The sequence below is a fragment of the Amborella trichopoda genome, chromosome 9 (assembly GCF_054954075.1).
Source record: "Amborella trichopoda isolate Santa Cruz 75 chromosome 9, AtrichopodaSantaCruz75HAP2 v2.0, whole genome shotgun sequence".
In the NCBI taxonomy this organism is placed as follows: Eukaryota; Viridiplantae; Streptophyta; class Magnoliopsida; order Amborellales; family Amborellaceae; genus Amborella; species Amborella trichopoda.
The window spans coordinates 49748390-49770551 of NC_142344.1; the positions used below are offsets into that span (position 1 = coordinate 49748390).

Consider the following 22162-nt stretch of genomic DNA (forward strand, 5'->3'; position numbering starts at 1 on the left):
GAACTCATCCCCGCAAAAAAAGACTAAGAGAGAAGGGCATGCTGTATTTTCTTCCTTTCAGAAAAAAAACAAGTTTTATGAGTAATATACATATGGGATGGCATAGGCCCATTTTTTTATATAAATCCAAATCACTTGAAATTTTGAACCTGTATTCTTTAAAAATAGAAAAATCCAATAAAAATATCAAAAAAATATTTTGTACAAAATAAATTGATCAAAATACCCCAAAAACTTTTCAAGGGTAATATTTTGTAAATTATTATTTTTTAATATTTTTATTAAGTGCACATTGATAAGAAAAATAAAAACCTAGATTTTCATGTGATTTCAATTTATAAAAAATAAATTAAAATTAACATACAAAATGAGATTGTGACCATTTGATCGGCTCAAATTGTTAGACTCATATGCAACTGTAAACTAGTAAGCCTACGCCATCATTTCCGTATACATATATAGGACAATATATATATGATACATAAAGCTTGACTCTAGAGAATGTACTATGGAGAGAGAGAGAGAGAGAGAGAGTAGCGAGAGAGTAGAGAGAGAGATGGCATTGTCTCTTTCCATGGAGTGAGTCCAAGAGAGCTAATTTTCCCAATTTACTTAGTCCACACTCATGAAAGGACAAAACATGCACGTCCAAGAATCTGCGTTGCGATGACAATGGCATCTTTCACAATGCAATGCAAGTGGAGCCTGCCAATGGCCGGCCTTGCCTGCCCACATCACGCGCTTTTTCTACTCCCATTTCAATTGTGAGAGTGAAGAGAGAGAGTTAAGACAGCTTGTAGAGAGAGATTAAAAACAAAAACACAAGGGGCTGGTCTTGTTAACTTCTGAGCCTCATCCTTCTCTTCCCTAGAGTTATGGGTCGCACAGCGCTGTCCTTTTAACACAAGGAATGAACTGCAGTCTCTCTCTCTCCATCTTAGAAAGCAGTGCACAGAGTTGAGTTGTCGAATATCCCTTACTGATTTTTACGGTACACATTGGGCAATGTAAAAGAAGAAATTGACAATAGTCAGGTACTTCGTAAACTTCAATTCGTGGAGTGCTGGATTGATTATGTAACATATGAATCTGCGGTTGAGTCTTTGAAAACCATGCCCTTTTTTTTGGTTCTTGTGAGAGAGAGAGAGCGAACTTTGGTGTGCACAGACATACAGGGGAGGCAAAAGGAGCAAATAGAGCTGCAAGCAGACAGGGGAGGCAAAAAGAACAAATAGAGCTACAGGGAGAAGGTGGAGAAAAAGAAAAAGAGCTCTAGAGAGAAAAGGATGATGAAATAAACACCGGTAGAGAAGAGAAAGGTGAATGAAACAAACATAGCAATAGAGAAAGCACGAGGACAAGAACCAAAGCTAGAATGGGGACATAAGTCAAACAAACAGAGCTTTTTAGAGAGAGAACAGAAAAAGAGCTCTTGAGAGACTGGAATGGAGAGGTTAAAAGCAACAGAGCTCTAACGATTCAAGAAGAGGGTAAAAGGGTTTTTGTGTGTGAGAGAGAGAGAGAGAAAGAGAGAGAGAGAGAGAGAGAGAGAGAGAGAGAGAGAGACGATGGCCAACATGGGAGCAGCAACTGTTGCATTGGATGGGAGGGACATCAGCAGGTTCATAACATCCACCATTGGCAGCTTCACACAAGATCACCTCCTCGACCGCGATCAGCGCCTACGCCACAAGGACCACTGTGCGGAGCGCCTTGCTGCCCAAGACACCCATGATGCCACAGAAGTCAACTATGCTGACCAAGCAGTCCTTGCAAACCTGGATTGGGGAATCGACGCAATCGAAGAGGCAATTTCAACTTCTAATCCTGAGGCCAAGCTTGCACGTCTTGACCATGCTGAACGCATGCTCCATGTTTGCGCGATGCTTCATTCATCGCGCTCCACGGCTGGTGTCCCCAACTCATATCTCTCGGCATGGGCCCACCTAAACCTTGCATTTGTGTGGAAGCTCAGAAACAATCTCCACAACTCAGCAATGCACGCGCTGGAAATATTTATTGTGGACCCATTTTTTGGGAGGGTCGATTTTGCGCCTCAGCTCTGGGAGGCGCTCTTTATGCCCCATATGGGCTCACTTGCAGGCAAGGCTTTTCCCTTTTCTAATGAAAGAAAATAATGCTACTATCGGCTGTTATTGCAGTAATAAGGGTAAGGCATTCATGTTTTTGAACTTTGATATAAGGGCACTGCTCTTAGCACCTATGGCTTTGCTATTTAAACCAAACACAAACTGGCGTGAGTTTCCACCCATATACATATTATAGCAACTTCATGGGTGAAGATAGCAACCCTCTAGAAGATTTAACTGATCAATATAATGGCCTTATCAAGTAACAATAGAATGGAACATTACAGCCAAGAGCAATCAATAACACAATATTTTGAACCATGATTACAGGTTGGTACGCAGAGGGAAGGCATAGGATTGTAATAGAGGTGATTCCTGATTCTGCTGATCTCTCTTTTACTGCTGATTTAGAGCGGTTTTTTGAGGAGTCATTGGTGGTGGGGATGAGGCCTGATCAGGCTGAGAAGCTAGAGCAGCTAGAAAGAGATTATGCAGAGTGTTTGGATGAGCACACAAGGCTTTATGCGAGGTATTTTAAGGAGTGCTTGTGTTTTGATCCAACAGCTGGGCGGAAGGGGATGCCGATGATGCCCATTGCAGAGCCACCGATGACGCCATTGCATGAGGTCAGCAGGGCAATTCCAAAAGCTGTGAGGTTCGGGCCACTCCTACCAAAGAGTGCTGGCTTCTCTTTCTTCTCTGATAAGAAAGAGAGTGAAAGGAGGTAGGTGTATACTTACCTGTCCAGCTAGCTTTTGTTTTTTAATTATTATCATTATTATTAATATTATTACTGTTCTCCTTATTATTGCTGCTACTACTGCTGCTGCTATTCCTACTACCACTACCACTACCACTACCTATTACTGCTACTTCTATTGCTGCAGCAGCTGCTGCTGCTGCTACCACCACCACTACTACTATCACTTCCACTAACACCAAAACTAATACTATTTTTGTTATTTTGGCTGTCTTAGAGGAATGGTGATGAAACTCTCTTTACAATATCTCCTCACTGTTTTTGCCGGAAGTTTTTCATAGCTAGTTTTTCTTGACTGGGTTTGACTGCTAAGATTGGTGCTGTACAAGTTTGGATCGTAAAGAGTTTATTTATTTATTTATTTTTCCAAGGAACCCAGAATGATAGAGTTGCCATGTATATGTGACTTGCTTCTTTTTTCCTAATAATTTCTTCATTCAGCCAAGAGAAATCATGAGATGGAACTGTCATAAGTTTTCTATGTCTGGAGTTTTTTATCTAATTTGGCAAATTTCAAATATAATTGTACCTTAGAACAGCAGCCCATGGGTATGAGGGAGTGCATTTGGAGTAGTGTTAAAAATTCAAAGGCTTCCCATTTCCTCCTTTTCTCGTTTTACTTTTATATAAAACTTCATGTAAGAATGGGCTTAAGTGTTAAGCAGAACATTATAAGTGACTCAGTGAATACTTAAAATTTTCATTTTGATGTACAGTTCCAGTGGATCCACAAAAGATGACGAACCAGCTAACCTAGATGACAAGGTAATGTTCTGTAAATACAGTTCACCCCTACATTTCCATGTGATTCTCCTTACTTTGCATTGTGGCTTTTTGGTCCAAATGTCAGGTCTTGGATGAAGAAAATGATCAGGAAGATTCTACTGAGTACCAGATACACATGCAAAATAATAATACCATAGTCTATCAAGATAATGTAGAGATGGGTTCTGAACTCAAGTCTCTGAAACAAGTCGCTCCTACTCGAACAAGTGAAGACATTGGTAGTGGGTCTAGAATGCAAAAACTTGGCTGTTCTCCCAAGGACTTGTCTCCAATGGATACCCCTAAAGCCCCTTCCCTTGACGTTCCATCTCCAAAACGAAGCCCTTCCCCAAAAGTCCCATCTCAAAAGCAAAACACTTCCCCATCTCTAAAACAAAGCCCTAATATATACACCAAAGAACCAGAAAAGATCATACGGTTCCTCTCCACTCGTCTTTCCAGTTCTGCTCTCTCTTCTTCCTTACCGGCATCCCCGACTTGCAACGATTCCAGCATAAGCTCTAATGGATCTGAAGTGGAAGACAAGGTATATCTCTTCATTAAACTACGGATTTGACCGAAGTTGAAAACTGAATGGTATTTTAACAGTCTCCTCCTACAGACTCTGTTTCAGGAAGTCCAAAGGAGTAGCAGAAAAGATATTAGCAGTAAAAGGAGTTTGAGTTTTGGCATCTCAAAGACCCAACTGCCTGAAAGTGGGTATGAGTATACACCTTTATTGTTTTTCTACCTTTCATATGCAAAATCCAAGTGCAACAATCGAGCCTTAACTCTTACAGAAGTATTTCACCACAATTCCATTTTCTACATCTATTCACATCCAACGCGCATAACATTTTCCAAATGTATGTCATATATACAAATTTAATTTTACTCGCATAGCTTGCCATATACAGATGAGCAGCAGTCTCCCTGTAGGTCACATGTTCGAAGTTGAAGCAAGATACGCAGGGAGCTTCTTGTAGGGAAAGAACAAGATGAAGCCAATTAGGTTGGAGAAATGGTTGGCCATTCATAGTAAAAAATTTGAGTGAAGGGAACAAGGATTATGTGAGAGAATACTAGAAACAGTTATGTTTTGCAATCAGAGCTAGAGAAGATGCGACACTTCTTTCAATTAAAGAAAAGACAATAGTACCCTCAAATATTTAATAAGAAATGTATCTCCCGAGACTGTCTCCACACCTCAAATTATACTCATACAGACGAGAAACGATTCGTCCCATACTACATACTTGAGTTACAATGTACATCCTTCAATTTCTCTTCTTGTACCATACCACTCCATGCCACTCATCACCATTAAACAGTGCAAACTGACATCCTTTTTCTCTTCACATACTATAGCACTGTTTGATTTCCAGGCTAAATAGCAATTTGGGCCAATTTAAAATTGTCACTTGCATTTAATGTCAAGGGGTTTTTTAATTTCACAGTTAAATTAATTCAAAATTGCAATTAGGCCCCCAAATTGTTTCACATTTGCAATTAGGTCCCCAAATTGGATTTTCTTCAAAACCACATTAAATCCCTCTCTCTCTCTCTCTCTCTCCCCCCCCCCCCCAACCATGTTCACCATCATTATTACCACCACCAATACCCACTGCACTACCACTAACACCACTCCACCACCCACTCTACTATTAGCACTGCGTAGCCACCATTACTCCACCGGTATCACCACCTCCACTGTCTAGACACTAATACCGCCATCACACCACTGCTACCAGGCCACCACCACAACCATCACAACCACCATTCCATTGTCACCCTCAGTCCATCATAACAGTACAACCAAATATCACACCACACCATAACAAATTGTAAATCTAATTCAGCCAATCAAACATCCCTAGACAGCAAATGACATTTGACCAAATTGTCATTTGGTTAAAAAAAAAATACATTTGACGGAATTTGGAAATCTAATGATGCCTATATCACTTGTTTGTGTCGAAGGTGAAACAATGGCCACCTGGCTTTCCGAAGAAATATTTGAAAGATTAGTTTTGTTTGTGCTTTTCAAGCTAAAAGGCATCTGAGTCAAATTAAAAAAGAGCATCTTCCATCCTTAATGTTATGCAAAAAATACATTATATTACCCTTAAAATAACACCCCCCCACCACCCAACAAAGAAAGAAAAAAAAAAAAGCCTTTAGGAATAAATAAAAGACACCCACTTAATTAAACATGTTGGTCATATCTTGCTGCAGTTAGTAAAACTTTTCAGAATCATTGCTCTAGAGCACAACTTGGTATAAACTCTTGCTAACCTCAGCGATTTTCTGAAATAATGAATTTCTACATTGATCTGTTATTTGAAATCCCACCGAACATGCAACTGTGCATAACAATTCTCTGCCTGTTATTTACTATACAGGGTCACATTATTGAAACATTTACCATTTGCCATTTCAATCCATATATGTCTGACATTCTCATTAGAATGACTTGCAGAATAAAAAACTTACAATCAGTCATCTAATTATGCAGTACTGAAAGCGAGGAAGACATCAGTAAAAGCACCACGTCAATTCCAACATCTGAGAAATTAACTCCACGAAAGAGACCACCCAAGGACTTTGTCTGCCCAATCACAGGTCAGCTATTCAATGATCCAGTTACTCTAGAAACAGGCCAAACTTACGAGAGAAGAGCAATACAGGAGTGGCTAGAAAGAGGAAATACTACGTGCCCCATCACCCGCCAGAATCTCTCCGCAACCACTCTACCAAAAACAAATTATGTATTGAAGAGATTGATTACCTCATGGAAGGAACAGCATCCTGATCTAGCCCACGAATTCTCAAACAGTGAAGCATCAACACCAACAACATTTACTTCGAGAGAATCATCCTTAGGGTCTATCATGTCCTCTTCTTTCAACCCAATTCCTACACAGATTACAAATGATATTCCCATAGGCGATAAGAGGAATAGAAGGTTTACTCATGCAGCTGTTTCCACTTCTCCAAAAAGTGTAATATCTCAAGCTGCTGTGGACATGGTGATAAATGAGCTGAAGCCTTACACATCCTGTATATGCACTTCAGAAGACTTGCAAGAATGTGAAGCTGCCCTTTTAACCATAGCAAAGATATGGAAGGCATCAAAGGCAGATCCTGGGGTGCACACCTACCTAGCAAAACCCACAATTGTAAATGGTTTTGTTGAGATACTTTCCGTTACAGTCAACCGGGAAGTTTTGGGGACTGCAATATACATTCTATCTGAATTAGTATTTGCAGATGAGAGTGTTGCAGAGACACTGACCAGTGTGGACACTGATTTTGATTGCTTGGCCTCACTCCTAAAGAATGGACTAGCAGAAGCCTCTGTTCTCATGTATCAACTGAAACCCACATTTTCCCAGCTCTCGTCGCATGACCTTGTTCCAGCGCTTGTTCAAGTGATCCTAAACAAGAGTGAGGAAGAGAATGAGTTCCTGATGGGGATTAAACCCAACGATGCAGCCATCGCTATGCTTGAACAGATCCTATTGGGTGGGGATGAGAATAGCAGGGCACTGAATGCTTTATCAGTTATTTCTATGAACGCTCTTCCTGGTCTGATAAAGAACCTGGACCGTGTTGAAGGCAGAATCTGTGTTGTATCGATACTTGTATGCTGCATGAGAGCGGACCAGAGCTGCAGCAACTTGATAGCAAACAGAGCAGAGCTAGCTCCAGTTCTAGAACTATTTCATGCTGGCAATGACAGGGCAAGAAGCATCTGCATGGCATTTATGTCTGAACTAGTTTCTGTACACAGGTATATTCTGCTTCTGCATATTATCTGCCCTCTTTTTCATTTGTGTTGAACAACTTTACACACAGACACAGACACATAGATATTCATGGGGAAGCTTGCATACTCCATTGAGCTAATTTCTACAAAATTAACTCATGAGGGTTTCTTTTTTACATAAATTTTTGCACATACACTCTCTTGAACACGGCAAACAATCTTATGAAGTAAAGAAGAAAAATGTAAAACAGATATCTTTAGGAAAGAAAATTCGGTGAATGTAGGCCATCTATTTTAAATCTAGGCCTATAAGAACTCAAAATCAACTTTTTCAATTATTCATCTGGTAATGATGGCACCATCTACAAAATTTGGGGTCAAAATCTCCTGAAAGCCCCGATCTAACACTGTTTTTCCTTTTACACACAACAACTAACTTATATGCATTGCATTTCTCTCTCCTAAAAGATAACATTTCCTAGAAATTTCTTTTTATGAGCTTGTTCATTGGGTTGAATGTAGGTCATCCACAAAATTTGGGGCCAAAATGAATCCCCCTAGATAGGTTGTGTTTTGGCCGTGAGGAATTCCTATAGAAATTAGCTCAGGGGTGTATACAATCTTTTCCCCTATATCTAATGCAAGTCCCTCACGCACCCTGTGTTCATAAGTCCCCAACTATAGGCCATTGATATCAACAAGCTGTAAGATTCAGATAAAACTTTGGAAAGATCTATTATCCATCTCTCCAAGAAAATGGATATCTCCATAAGATATTTTCAATTCAATCCTTTTTTTTTTCTCCACTCGGACCAAGCCGCCTACTTGACTTCTTATATTCAAAGTGATCTACTCCAATGATACTATTATTCCGTACCATTATGGACGAAGATCAAGGTAAGATATGCACTTCTTCGGGAATGAAAAAAAAATCCATTTACTTTGATTTGAATTTTGGTATTTTGGTCCAAACTCTCGTCTTTTGATATTCAATTCAATCTTCTTTTTTTATTATTGAATCGACTTCTATGGTCCCATATTTGGCAATTCCTGAACTGCTTCTTGTGTTTCGGGGATCGTCGAAATAGGCAAGAATACTATTTATAGGTCAAATACCTTGATGGGTATTTGAATCACGATACGAGGAGGCCTTAGTTCCTTCTCCCATTCTTGATCATATTGGAATGGGATGATGAATCTATTTCTTCGCCTCTTCGCCAATAAATCAGAATTCTCGTGGAGAATAAGGGGATATATGGAATCCCAATTCCTGCTGGATATAATTCGATCAGGTCACCCTCCCCCTTTTATGATCCCACCCAAACAATTTGTGTCTCACTCGATCATTATTCATTGAGAGGTCAGAAAGATATCTCTCATAAACATAAAGAGATTGAACATTCATTTGATCTTGATCCTTGTGGAGTGGAAAAGGCACTATATTGGATTTGCATGGACTTCCTGATAATACCCATAAATGACTTGTTTTGGGTAAGAGAAGAACATTACCATGTGTATATTCGTGTGTATGGTACACATCGGTACTCCAATGCATCTCTCCCTCTGAGTCAGAATAAATATGTTTTTGAACCCTCTCCTTTAAAGTGGATGTTCCAGCACGAATCTCAGCAATAACTTGTTCTGATTCTACATATTGATCATTTTGAACCAAAAGAAAAATTTTTGGTGGAATATTAGGTCAGCTGAGTGAAATACAGCAATAAACAGTTTTTCATTCTCTTCATTATAAAAAGAAACTATTTTTCATTCTCTTCTTTTCTGTTTGACAAAAGAGAAGTTGATAGAAAAGCTTGGCATGGGTGAGGGAGGGAGGTACAGAGAGAGAGAGAGAACAAGGGAGATTGATCTGAATTCTAACTAGGGGGTGAGTGCCTCTTCAATTGAATGAATATATATATATATAGGGAAAGTATAGAATGAGACCATTTATCTTTGGTACAAGGTGGTCACATTAATCTTGACCATTGGATGTGAAATTGGGTGGCTGCAATCATTCCATTGACCAAGCTCAAACTTCAAAAGAAATTTTCTCGAACTTTGTGACACATCTAAGCAATCAAATTTCACATCAAATGGTTGTAAATAATTGTGACCACCTTGTATTAAAGGTGAATGGTATCATTGTATACAATCTCATATATATATATATATATATATATATATATATATATATATATATATATATATACACACACACACACACACACACACACACACACAATTATAAATAATTCATTTTAGAAGTATGCCCTTGACTATGATATTTATGAGATCATGGTAAAAAACAAAGTATAAAATGACTACAACATGCATCCAATACATATTCTGAACATGCCCCCTCAAATTGTACATTGTGTTGGAATGTAGAATTTGTCATATAAAAATGATACCTTTCACTTGTGAGTCCTTTGGTAAAGATAACAGCACTTTGATTCTCAGTCCCAATGATTTGCCCCTTCTTCTATATTCTCGCACACATAATGATAATTGACGTCAATGAGTTTAGTGTGATCATGAAAGATGGAATTAGCCGTCATAGTTAATGCACTCCATTTATCACAATAAATTGTTGAGCATTGCCCCGTATACCCAAGTGACATAATCAGGTGTTGAATCCAAGATTTTTGCTACAACACCAACCAGTCCTCTGTATTCAGCTTTTGTACTCGATCTTGCCCAAGAGTTTGCTTCTTGCTCCTTAAAGATAACAATTTTCTTCCTAAATAAACACAATATCCTGAAATTGACCTGTGTGAGTTAGGATCTCCTGTCTAATCGGCATCTAAGTATCCAATGATTGAAGAAACACATACATCTTCTATACGATTTGTGTGACATGTGATGCCTTGATTAATGGTACCTGTGATGTATCAGATTGTATGTTTTAACGCTTCCAAGTGAACATTGTTGGAGCATGCATAAATTGGCATACATGATTTACTACAGGGACAATGTGATAACGAGGGTGGGCAAGGTTTTTTTTTGTTTTTGATAACGAGGGTGGGTAAGTTACTGGGGCATACCTGCCATGCTTCGTTAATTTTTAGGATGAGATCTGGTGAAGGAAAATTAATTGATGATCCTGAAAATTAACGTTCCAGTAGCTAATGGGTAAGTTACTGGGGCATAAGAATGAGAGCTGGTGAAGGAAGAGGGACTAAGCTCTACAGAGTGGGAAAATTTCTCACCACAGAAGCCAAGTGTGGGTACAGAATGAGTTCCCACATCTGATAAACGAGTCAAAGTCATGTTGGGATGCGATAAAAGGAATGTTTGATCCTACGAGCTTCTTGTCTCTCTAATTCGACACCCACATTACAATGTTGTCCTTCTGATACACAGAGTGGAACCAATCTGTTCCCCTTGGTTTCCTCTATGATAAACAATCAACTCCTTGGAAGCAACATCATATTGTTGCTCAGATAGAGGTTCCTCATAATACAGATATTCACAATCTTCGCCAGGGTGATGATGAGCAACATCATATTGTTGCTCAGATCGAAGTTCCTCATAATAAAGATATTCACAATCTTCGCAGGGTGATGAGGAACATCCTCATCAACAATTCTCGGCTGAAGAGTATCACCGAGAGTGCGTCCAGGTAGAACAACTTCTTCATTTTGAGTTACAGAATCGTGCTAATTAAATCAAACTATGCACTTGCTGGCCTCATTTTCATCTTGCCGAAAATGGTTCCAAGTGGATTGCACATCCTCATTTCATCAAAGGTGACATTTTTTTGAGATAGGAACACATTTAAATCTAGGGCTCTAACAATGATAGCCTTCATTACTGTCTTCATATCCAACAAAAATACACACTTCCGCTTTATGAGAAAGTTTCTTCTATTGACTCTGATCAATATGAACATGGTGTAACATCCAAAAGATAAAAAAACCAAATAATCTGCATACTTAACAGTAAGATAGATCATACAGAGTTTAGACATTCAAAACATTAATGAGAATCGATTTATGACATAAACAGCATGTGAAAAGTTTCCGTCCATAGCAATTTTGGAACCCCACTAGCAAACATCAAGGAAACGAAACCTCACCAATATGGTGACACTTTCATTCCACTACTTTTTTTTTGTTGTGGAGTATTTAGACACAAAATTTGATACTCTATCCTATTATTTTTTAAGTAGTTCTTAAATATAAAGATTGGAACTCAAGTCCCCCTTCATTGCAAAAGAACAAAATTGACTTACAAAATGGTTCTCAAGAAAAAAATTTAATTGTATAAATGTTCGAATACTTGAGATTTTTCCTAAAGGAAATAAATCCAAGTATACCATGAAAAATCACCCACAAAGATCACCTAATATTGGTATAGAAGAAGAAGCAACCGGTGCAGCCCCTCACACAACAAAATGAAGTACTTCAAGAGGCAAGGAAGCTCTTTTATTAGAATTAAAAAAGGGATTGGGACAGTTGACCCGATTGACAAGCATAAAAAAAAGATAAATTTTCACCCTTAGATAACGATGGAATTAGCCTCCTGACCTGACCAACTCAAGATTGTCGTGACCTAAATGGTGATGCCAAATATTTACACCCTCACTTATTTGAAATGTAGAGACTAATAATGGGAGATTCCTCGATTCATTATTCAAGACCTATAAACGACAAGGACGAATTCCCTCAGCGAACACTGTCCCAGACAATGAATCCTTCAAAAAAATAGAGGACACTGTAGAAACAAAGTCCGACTTATTTTCTTGTCTCAATTGGAAACAAAAATGAGACTCTTGATTTTAGGGGACTAAAACTGCATTATTCAAAAGAACAGAAACTATGAAACAGTTTACAAGAACATTTCCTACATGTGTACTAGGGAGTGAGGACTCATCTCTAGTTATTACAAAACAACTAGCAAAATAAGTGTCACAAGAGAAATATACCAGGATCACGAGTAACATGGTTAGCTAACCCATTGTCGACAATCCATGCTTGATCATTGATGAAGGCAATGTCATGGCTTCTATTGAAATGTTTAGGGCAGCTACTTTGTCTTCATTAATATTCGAACTTTGTCCCTCCTGACTGTAGTGATAGTATGATTTCGATGACTACAAATTCAACATGTCACCATGGATATACACTAGATTTGCATTTTATAGATAGTAATTAGACATAGGAAGAAGGCCACGCCCTTGGTTAGGTGGAAATTGACGAAATCCACCTGCTATTCCACTCTATTGCCACCGCCCTATCCATGTCCACCATTAAATTTGCAGAGGTGTTGGCCATCATCACCAACATGAGAATCTTGATTTTGGGCGTGTTTCGATGTAAGTTGACTATGGCAGAGGGACTCATGTTGTAGTTGAAATGGGTGCAACTTTTAAAATGTGGGAAATAAAGGATTATTAGCAGTGACTAAGATGACGAAAATTTTGTACTCATCCCTTGGGCCATCAAGGACATAGTATACCTTGTCCTTATCACTGACAGAATCTTGGATCATGGCAAGCTGATCACAAAGACCTTTAATTCTATTACAATATTTGATGATCATCAACTTTTCTTGCTTGCATTGCTGAAGGGAAGCTTCAAGTGCATCACACATGCCTCTAACTCCTGCAAGGTGGATTGATTAAAGCTTTCTATAATTCAGCAACTATCGGCAATCCAACAACTTCCATGAGAATTTCTTCATAGAGAATTGCACTGATCCATCCAAGGAGTTGTAGATCAGTAGCAAGTCATTTTATATATGAAGGGTTTGTGAAGGAGACTTCCTTCGTTTTCCCAGTCTCATCAATCTCATTTTCATTGAAGTTTAGCAATAATATGGAGTAGAAACGAAGAAGTAGTTAAGACTGATTGCCAAGAAATACCTACAAGAGATTATTTTTTATATCTTGCGTCAATTATCCAAGAGAATGGAGAGATTGATGAACATATTGGGCGCAGAATTAGAGCTAGGTAGGCAAAGTGGAGATGTGCATCTGGAGTTTTACATGATCGCTGCAATACCAATAAAATTGAAGGGAAGTTTTATAGGACAGCGTAAGAACAACCATGTTTTATGGGACTGAATGTTGGGCGATCAAGAAACAATATATCCATAAGATCGGTGTAGCTGAGATGAGGATGTTAGGGGTGGCTCCATTAAGTGATAAGATGAGAGAAAGTACACTTAGGTGATGTGCAGCATACACCTAATATAGCACTAGTTAGGAGGGGCAATTTTGTTCGAGTGGAAGGCTCTAAAAGGGCAAGGGGAAGGCCTAAAAGGACATGGATGGAAGTAGTGAGAAGAGATGTGGTGCAAAGGTCCAACAACTATACATATCTTCAAAACAAAAACCACTATATGGCCAACTGCCATCTAAAACATACAATCAAAAGAAATGCTCCCTCAAGAAAATACGAGGCTCTACCAGCCGACCGCGGTCACCAAGCTGCCCGTCCTCAACCTGCGAACTGTCAGTCTACACAGAAGAAAGTCAAAGGGGTGAGATATAAAGCCCAATAAGTAGATCAAGGCACCATGTTTTCTTGCCTATGAATATCACCTCATGGTGCGAAGAAATTCTTATAAAACATGAGCCATGGATCAAAGTTACATCTATCAATGTACCGCGCATGATTCATAGTGAAGCGTTGGGATAAGGCTTGGATGATGATGATGATGATGATGATGATCAATCTCATGTTTTGTAAGGAATTTAGGAGGTTTTAAGAACCATTTAAATGTCACATTAGTTTCTGATGACAAACAAATGGTTCGATATTGGCTTTCCATGTTATGAAATTTGATGAAATCAACCTTGTAGTCCCCATAGAAAATGGGTTAGCTAGCAGTCGAGAAGAAAGAGAAAAAGGTTGTTAGAATATTAGTGCATAATGCCTCCATAGAAAGAAAAGTGAGCACATTGTGCCCTAGGGGAAGAAATTTGAGCATTTAATGCTTCAGAGAGAGTACAAAAAAAGGAGGGAGAAATTTTGAGATTTTGTCAAGAGGATGACAGAAAAATTGCTGGACAGTTAGGTCTGTGATGTCCTAGAGAGAAAAAAATTAAGCGAGTGTTGCTCTAGAGAGAAAACTTGGCACATAATACCTTCGAGAGAGAGTATAGAAAATTAGGGTTTTTAAGGAAAGAGATTTTGAGATTTTGGTACGGTTTTGTGATTGCGTTTATAAGATTATGTATGAAGAAGAACAGCAAACCTTAAAAGAGAATAGGATTTTGACATAGAAAATTAGAAAGTTGAATGAAAGTAAGCATGTAGAGAGAAGATAAGGGTTTTAAGAGGAGGGAATGAAGAGGAAAATTAGAGGAAATAAAAAAAAGAATGTGCCTAGAGAGAAAATTACGGTTTTAAGAAGGAAAAGACAGAGGATATATAGAACCTTGTGTTAAGGTTTGTGTGGAAAAGGATGGCTGTTATTTTGCTTGAGAGAAGGTTGGAGAATATGATTGTTATTTGTTGAGAGAAGATAGAAGAAGATGTTGTGGGAAGATCCTTGCAGGGCCTTGAGATCTAGGGTTTTCGAACAAACTTTGATACCATGATAGAAACGCTTAGCATGGAGAGAGAGAGAGAGAACAAGGGACAGAGAATTGCACGAAAAGCCCCTTGGAATTCTAACTAGGAGGATGTTTCTTTAATTAAGTACTTATATTTTTACAAGTAGGACCTTGACTATGATAATTATGACATCATAGATCAAAAGGAAAAATAAAAATGACTAAAGCATGCATTCAATACATAGTCTTAACAAAGGTACCCCTAAATCCCACCATTCTCCAGCCCCCCTCTCTGTTTCCCTCCATCTCTCTCTATCTATTCACGGAGCTTGCATTTCCCATTAACTTTGAACCCCATTTCTCTATTTGTCTCTTTGCCACCTCCATCTCCACCGTCCTTCCAGCAGCCCTCTCACTCTCTCCCTCCAGCACTACACATATTAGTATTTCTAAACCAACGTGATTGCATCTCTCTAATGGTTTCACCTTCATCTCTCACGATATCCCAGCTCATTCTTCACAATCTTCGACTTGCAAACATTCTTGTCAGTGTTTTAAAATGCGGGATACGGTAGGGGGACCGTTGTGGCGATTACGATTCGATGTGGTCTACATGTGGGTGCATCACCCCGATGCAATCAATAATATAAAGAATTCCAAAAAATATCAAAAAATAGGTTAATGCATTAAAAAAATATGGAGGTGATTTATCTGATAATAGGGATTTATTTATTCATTAACTACAATTTTATCAGCAGAGACTCTAAATCCCATGTTAGAAAACATTAGAAAGTAGAAACTAGATATTTAAAGTAACTTTATAAAAGAAATTAGAAGACATCATATTATCATAATTCATAAACATTCAAAAACTATAATCGCAATTGCAGACTCCGGCCTTGAAACCTCAATATGTTGACGAATCTATGCTCAAACTTCTTCAAAATAACGCCTACGCTAATCCCTATCGACAACCCAACCAACCTCAAGAGCAAATTGACAATTTTTTACAAAAACAAATTCTACCCAATTTTTTCTCTTCATTTGTACCAAAACAGCCACAAATGTAGTTGTTTTTTGTGTTTGGGGAGGGGGCGGGGGGTTTCAATAGCCCCCCAGACCCTTTCCCCCCCCCCCCCTTTTCGGAGAGGAAAATGACCAAAATACCCATTCTCGTGAGCACTATTTTCACCCACAAGCTATGATGTCAATATGCACTATGTGCTATGCGGTAGGATGTAGTGCATATGTGGGTGCATCCCCCCAAAATGCATATGCACCCCTATGCGATGCACTTCAAATGCAGCCACATATGCACTGATGCGGCCGTGTTTTAAACAATGATTCTTGTGTGGCTAGGATTTTTCTATTAGAACACACACTTTTTGTGGTGGGTAAATCGAGGAAAACCCCAAAGTGGATCTCAATTTTCGCACATTCCTCTCATGGATCAATGCAATGGTTTAAGAATAGAGATATAAAACCACTAAAGGTTATTGCTACCTGAAAGACTGTACCAAGAAGCCTGCAGAGGTTCAAAGTTCAGATTGAAGCAAAAGAACTTGCATAGATTCGAAATCTGCTTGTCATGATCGAACCAAGAAGCTTCCAGATGTTCATATTTTCATTGTAAGGAAGAAACTTCCATGCGTGCATCTCTATTCTGAACCACAACTAAGCCATCCCTGGATATGCTTTTTTTCTGAAATAACATCAGAAATCTCCACATGGGCTTGCACTTCTCTGCCAAGAAAGCAAGAACCAGGCATCTAAATAGACATGGATGAAAAAGAGGCTTTGAGAAGAGAGAAAGGGCAGATAAAAGCAAGAAGGGATAGAAAGATTATATAGTTAACTAAAACAGTGTCGAGAGAGCGGAGGGAAAGGGATTGGATTTTGCTAAACAAAGATCAAGAACCATCCATGAAAAAAGAGGCTTCACCCATCTCCTTCGAGAAATAGAGAGAGAGAGAGAGAGAGAGAGAGAGAGAGAGAGATGGACACAAGTGAGTGAAATGACTAAAAGAGTGACAATGAGATGGAGATGGAGGGAATGGGTACTCTCTCTCTCTAATATATATATATATATATATATATATATATATGGGTTCCATTTTCATATATTCTCAGCCACTTTCTAAATCCAAAATGACCTCATGAAATAATTTGCCTTTCTTCTTAAGATAGAATATCTTGATTCATCAAACTTTAATCCTTTGTGTTCCCTCAGGAGAACATTCTGCAATCAGGTATTGCAGATAATCAAAGATGAAGGAGCATTCAGTACAATGCACGCATTTCTAGTGTATCTTCAGATGGCTCCATTGGAACAAAGACCATTAATTGCCAATATTCTTCTTCAGCTGGATCTTTTGGTATGCTTATCAGCTTCTCAAACAGCTAGAACTATTACGCTACTACCCCTAACACCTGCATAGATCATGCAATTGGCCAGGAACTTTAAATGGTAGTACAGTACTTGGACTAACTTAAATATTTTCCAGAATGACATAGAATCCAATCTTGTACTTAAAATATTACAATATCATGTTTTAATAAGGAAACAATAGTCATTTGAATTTTTGACAAATCCAAGTTTCTGTTTTGATATATCAAATTTCTCATTCGAATTTTTGACAGACCCCAGTTTCTGTTTTGATATATCAAGTTTCTGGGCCACCTGCATGAATTTTTAAGAGTGTCAGTTATTGTATTGGTATCTTCCCAAAAACATATCCATCCTGGTATCTTCCCTAAAATATATTTCATCTGTTTAACAATGGGAAAAACCGTTCCCAACTATCACGGTCATGGCACATGCAGGTTGAACCTCGGAAAATGAGCATTTATAGAGAGGAAGCCATAGAGGCTCTAATTGAAGCACTTCGGACTGAAGAGTTCCCAATTTATCGCATCACAGCTGTCGACATGCTGTTGTCCCTTACTGGACGCTTAACTCCCTCAGGAAAGTCTCTCACAGAGGCGTTATTGCTCAAGGCAGCAGGGGTGGATCGGCAGTATAATGTCCTCATGAAGGCGGAGAGAATACGGAAAATGGATAATGAGTCTCCAGAAACAATGGTGCTCCGCTCAGTACTTACCTTATAATCATTTTCTTCCCATTCATCCTTCCCTTTGTAAGTGTGAATTGATGCGTGCAGGAAGTGGAAGAGAAGGCTTCAAGGAACTGGGAGAAACGAGTAGCATTTGTCCTTGCCAATCACGAACATGGATCTATTTTTAAAGCACTGGAAGAATGTCTCAAGAGTGACTCACTCGAGCTAGCGAAATCCTGTTTAGTTATTGCCACATGGCTATCCCACATGCTTCTTGTTCTACCTGATACTGGAGTAAGAGATGTTGCTCAACGCTGTTTGCTTGACCAGTTTATTAATGTCCTCCTATCATCGAAAAATCAAGAGGAGCAGATTCTTGCTGCCCTTTCTTTGAAGGGCTTTGTTAATGATCCCGGTAAAATGCACATTCATGCCTATTCTACATTATTATTTTGTTCCAAATGTGTTCAGAAAGACAAATAAGTAAACATATGCATTAATTTGATTTGTTTTCGAGCTTACAGATGCTCTAAAAGAAGTGGGTATGTATGCAAAAAGTATATGCAAGCCACTGAAGAAGCTCAAGAAATCTTCAATAGCGGTACGAGACACATTGAAAGCACTGATAAACTCGCCATGTGTGGACGCTGTAAGTCAAACAAATCTTTTAGATGCTCTTATAACCATGTGACAGATTTTTATTACTTTCTTGTCCTAATACTCTGTCATGTAGCAGACAGAGTTCTGGTCATGTGCTGTAGTAGCTGAGACCGATGCAAGTACGAATAGTGAAATTCTGTCCTTGCTTCATTCAAAAGGAAGGCTTTTCAGCAGCCATTCTGATGGACATATCAAGGTATCCTTTCAATCAGCATATCAATCCAGGCATAAGATATAACAATGCACGAGTAAATCCAAAGTTTATGTTTGACCTATCAAATGAAAGTGTAATAGATAAAGGGTGAGAATCTGTCATTCATCTAGAAATTAGTAACAACCAAGGAAAACTATTATCAGCATAGCCGTATTCTTTTCATTAAGACTTGAGGAAAGGATTCGAAGTCCCAGATTAAATTATTCGATGGCTTGAAAAAGTTTTGAGAACTCTTTTCCATCTTCAGGTGTGGGATACAGGAAGGAGAACTTTGAGGTTGATACAAGAAGCTCGAGAGCATACAAAGCCTGTCACAAGCCTATCTCTTGCACTTTCAGGGGAAAAGCTATACAGTGGTTCCCTTGACAAAACAATTCGGGTGAGCAATTTTCTTCTGCTCTCCATATAGTTTAACACTGTTTCATCAATGAAAAATAGCTTTAATGCACTCAATCAATCATATCTTAACGTCTACAAAATCAAATAACATCGTCATATTCAGCTGTCTAAAATCCCAATGATTTCAATAAATGGTACTCTAATTTTTTGAATCAGCAAGATGGAGCATATAAATCATATCTTAACGTCTACAAAATCCAATAACATCGTCATATTTCAGCTCTCTAAAATCCTAATGATTTCAACAAAATGGTACTGTAATTTTTTGGGATCAGTAAGATGGAGTATATACCAACTTAAAAATAAAGACAGCCTATCATTAGATTTCAAAATGGCCAAAACAATTAGAAGAACTATGTAGAAGTCCCCTAAACAAGCCAGGGGTTGTTCTGCACAGTTTGTCGATCATCATCATCGTCAAAGTATTTTCCCAATTAATTGGGGTCGGCTACACGAATCTTGGTCCGCCATTCTGCTCTATTAAGGGCTATACCCTCAGTGAGACCATAAGTCCCCATATCTTTTCTCATTACTTCTAGTAATGTCCTTTTGGGCCTACCCCATGCCCTTCTTGAGCCTTCCACTTCAACTAACTCGCAACTCCCAACAGGTGTGTGCTGGATCTACACCACACATGACCAGCCCATCTAAGTCTACTTTCTCTCATCTTATTGCCTATCGGTGTCACACCTAAATTATCCTGAATGTATCCATTTTGAATTCTATCTTTGTCTTGCCACTCATCCATCTCAACATTCTCATCTCAGCGACACTCATTCTATGGGTATGTTGTTTCTTGACCTCCCAGCATTGCACCCCATAAAACAAAGTTGGTCTCACAGTTTGTCGATAATGAATGGAAATTATCAATTTCATGATCTGTAATCTGATTAGTTTATTCTAAACAACGAGAACCATCAGGGTGATGTGTCTTCTTTACATGGCTGGGCTCGCTTAAGCAATTAACAGTGCTAAAACAGTTCATCTGGGAAATCCCTATAACTCTGAAGTGCTGCATAATGTTTCTGATAGTTTCCCTACTTACAGGTTTGGGGAATTGGGCCAGAAGAGATTCACTGCATTCAGGTTTATGAAGTGAAAGAAGCAGTGTGCAGCCTCACAGTTAACGGTGAAATGGCATGCTTCATTTCTCAGGGGACTGGCACTAAGGTCAAACTTTTCTCTACATCATATAGAAAAGAATATATTTTCGAACATTCTTGTTATCAAGTAATTCATGGTTTGGCAAAAGTTGCAGGTATACAACTGGAGTGGATTTCCGAAAAATATAAACTCCAATAAACATGTCAAGACCATTGCCATGACTGACGACAAACTCTATTGTGGTTGCACTGGTTACAGCATCCAGGTAAGTACATTGTGCTTTCCAGACACTATGTGGTTGGTAGGTGGGTTGGTCATAAAAGCAATCCAGAGAATTACAAATTTTCTAGTTGGATTTCTCATCTGTTGAGGATGATATATAAATGTGGCTGGACAGGAAGTAGATTTGTGCAGAGGAACATCAGGCACATTCTTTTCGGGTACAAGAAAGCTTTTGGGAAAGCAGACGATCCACGTTCTCCACATTAACGATGGCCTTCTTTTTGCAGGTGGTTCCTCAGTTGATGGGGTAGCAGGGAAGGTACGTCAATTTCAAATAACATTGGCTTTATCATTAGGGTCGATCCAAACATACAATTGTGCTCTCAAATGAATAAAGTATCAGCCAATCTCAAAAAATATTAAACAAACATGTCATTGAACAAAGATACCATAATTGTAATAGACAACAGGAACGTCCCTTAATTATCAGTATAAGAAAAATTAAACCTCCCTTTGCATGATCAGTGTCATTCGATGCCTTGTGAGGAATAATAAGTATCACGTGGATTTAGGTACATTACTTGCATTTCCTTTTTCTTATTATAACAATTATTGACCATAACTCAGTTCTGATGAATGGACATTAAAAAATCGGCATTGCAGGTGTTCTCCCTGTCCACCAAATCAGCAGTGGGATCATTAATGACAGGCTTTGACATCTACTCCATTGCAGTCAATGATGAGCTCATATTTACAGGAACAAAATGTGGAGTAATTGAGATCTGGTTAAGAGAGCGGTTTCTAAGAGTTGGATCACTTAAAGTAGGTGTCAATGGGAATGCGAAGGTTACATGCTTGGCTGCAGATCCTGATGGAGATATGCTCTTTGCCACTTCATCAGATGGTAAAATCCAGGTAGATTACAACAAATCAATATCTGAACAGATTCTGATTAAGCTAGCAAGAAAATATCCCACTAACAACTCATAGGACCATGTTTGCAGGCATGGGCATTGGATTGAAGGCTTCTTCGAATGCTTCGCTCCACTATACTATGTCAGGGAAAAATGGCCATTGTTCACCATTCTACATTCATTATGTAAATTTCCTGGAATTGCCCATATCATCCAATAAGAGTCTCAATTTACTTGTGAAAAATCTGATAAGAAATTACCAACTTCTTACAGAACAATATGCAGAATTGGCTCAATGACCAAATAGAAAATCCAACAAATAATTTGAGCTCTACCTTGAGACCTATTACTGATACCTCAGTATACACACTATGTTGCCAGTTCAAAGCACCTACTTACCAATCAAAAAGACGAAAATAACCAGAAATTCACAATTCCAGTAGACAACTGTAGAATACTGTTCATGCTTACATGTTCCTCTTGGTTCTGGAAGCTAATCCAATCATCGAGGACTAAGAACAACACTTTCACATTTAAACAAAACCCATTACAGCATCCCCTCTGACTGCAATAACCCTGGGTAGACAATTGCCACAATCTGCATCAGGGACTTCAATGACGCTTCTAGAAATGCGTTATCCTCTGTGACTGAAAATAGGAGAACAAATGCATATGCTCATTATGACATGGAATCATAGCCACTAA

At 38.6% G+C, this 22162-nt stretch overlaps 2 protein-coding genes across 16 annotated transcripts in view; one reads left to right on the forward strand and one right to left on the reverse strand.

Moving 5' to 3' along the window:
* The first annotated feature begins 426 nt into the window (after window positions 1-426).
* LOC18441683 (putative E3 ubiquitin-protein ligase LIN-1) lies at window positions 427-21701 on the forward strand. Of its 3 annotated transcripts, none has more exons than XM_020671833.2 (17): window positions 427-2103; window positions 2421-2814; window positions 3567-3615; window positions 3701-4162; window positions 4238-4335; window positions 6131-7408; window positions 17119-17263; window positions 17712-17969; window positions 18050-18359; window positions 18469-18593; window positions 18681-18800; window positions 19066-19197; window positions 20265-20387; window positions 20476-20586; window positions 20719-20862; window positions 21207-21458; window positions 21548-21701. In XM_020671833.2, the coding sequence occupies exons 1-17, from the start codon at window positions 1569-1571 to the stop codon at window positions 21563-21565; spliced, it is 4554 nt and encodes a 1517-aa protein (XP_020527492.2). In that variant the 5' UTR covers window positions 427-1568; the 3' UTR covers window positions 21566-21701. The 3 variants fall into 3 exon arrangements, with proteins under 3 accessions (XP_020527492.2, XP_088702168.1, XP_088702169.1); XM_088846042.1 differs by having other exon boundaries at window positions 18065-18359; XM_088846043.1 differs by lacking the exon at window positions 427-2103 and having other exon boundaries at window positions 2421-2458; window positions 2655-2814.
* Window positions 21687-22162, reverse strand: part of LOC18441682 (nucleoporin (DUF3414)) — a 91514-nt gene continuing 91038 nt past the window's right edge. For all 13 annotated transcript variants that reach the window (XR_016040223.1, XR_016040222.1, XR_016040221.1 and 10 more), the window contains one exon: window positions 21687-22105. Coding sequence is in view for 9 of the 13 variants with exons in the window: in XM_088846038.1 (XP_088702164.1) it covers window positions 22005-22105 (101 nt within the window). In the remaining 4 variants the exon portion in view is untranslated. The remainder of the gene's footprint in view (window positions 22106-22162) is intronic.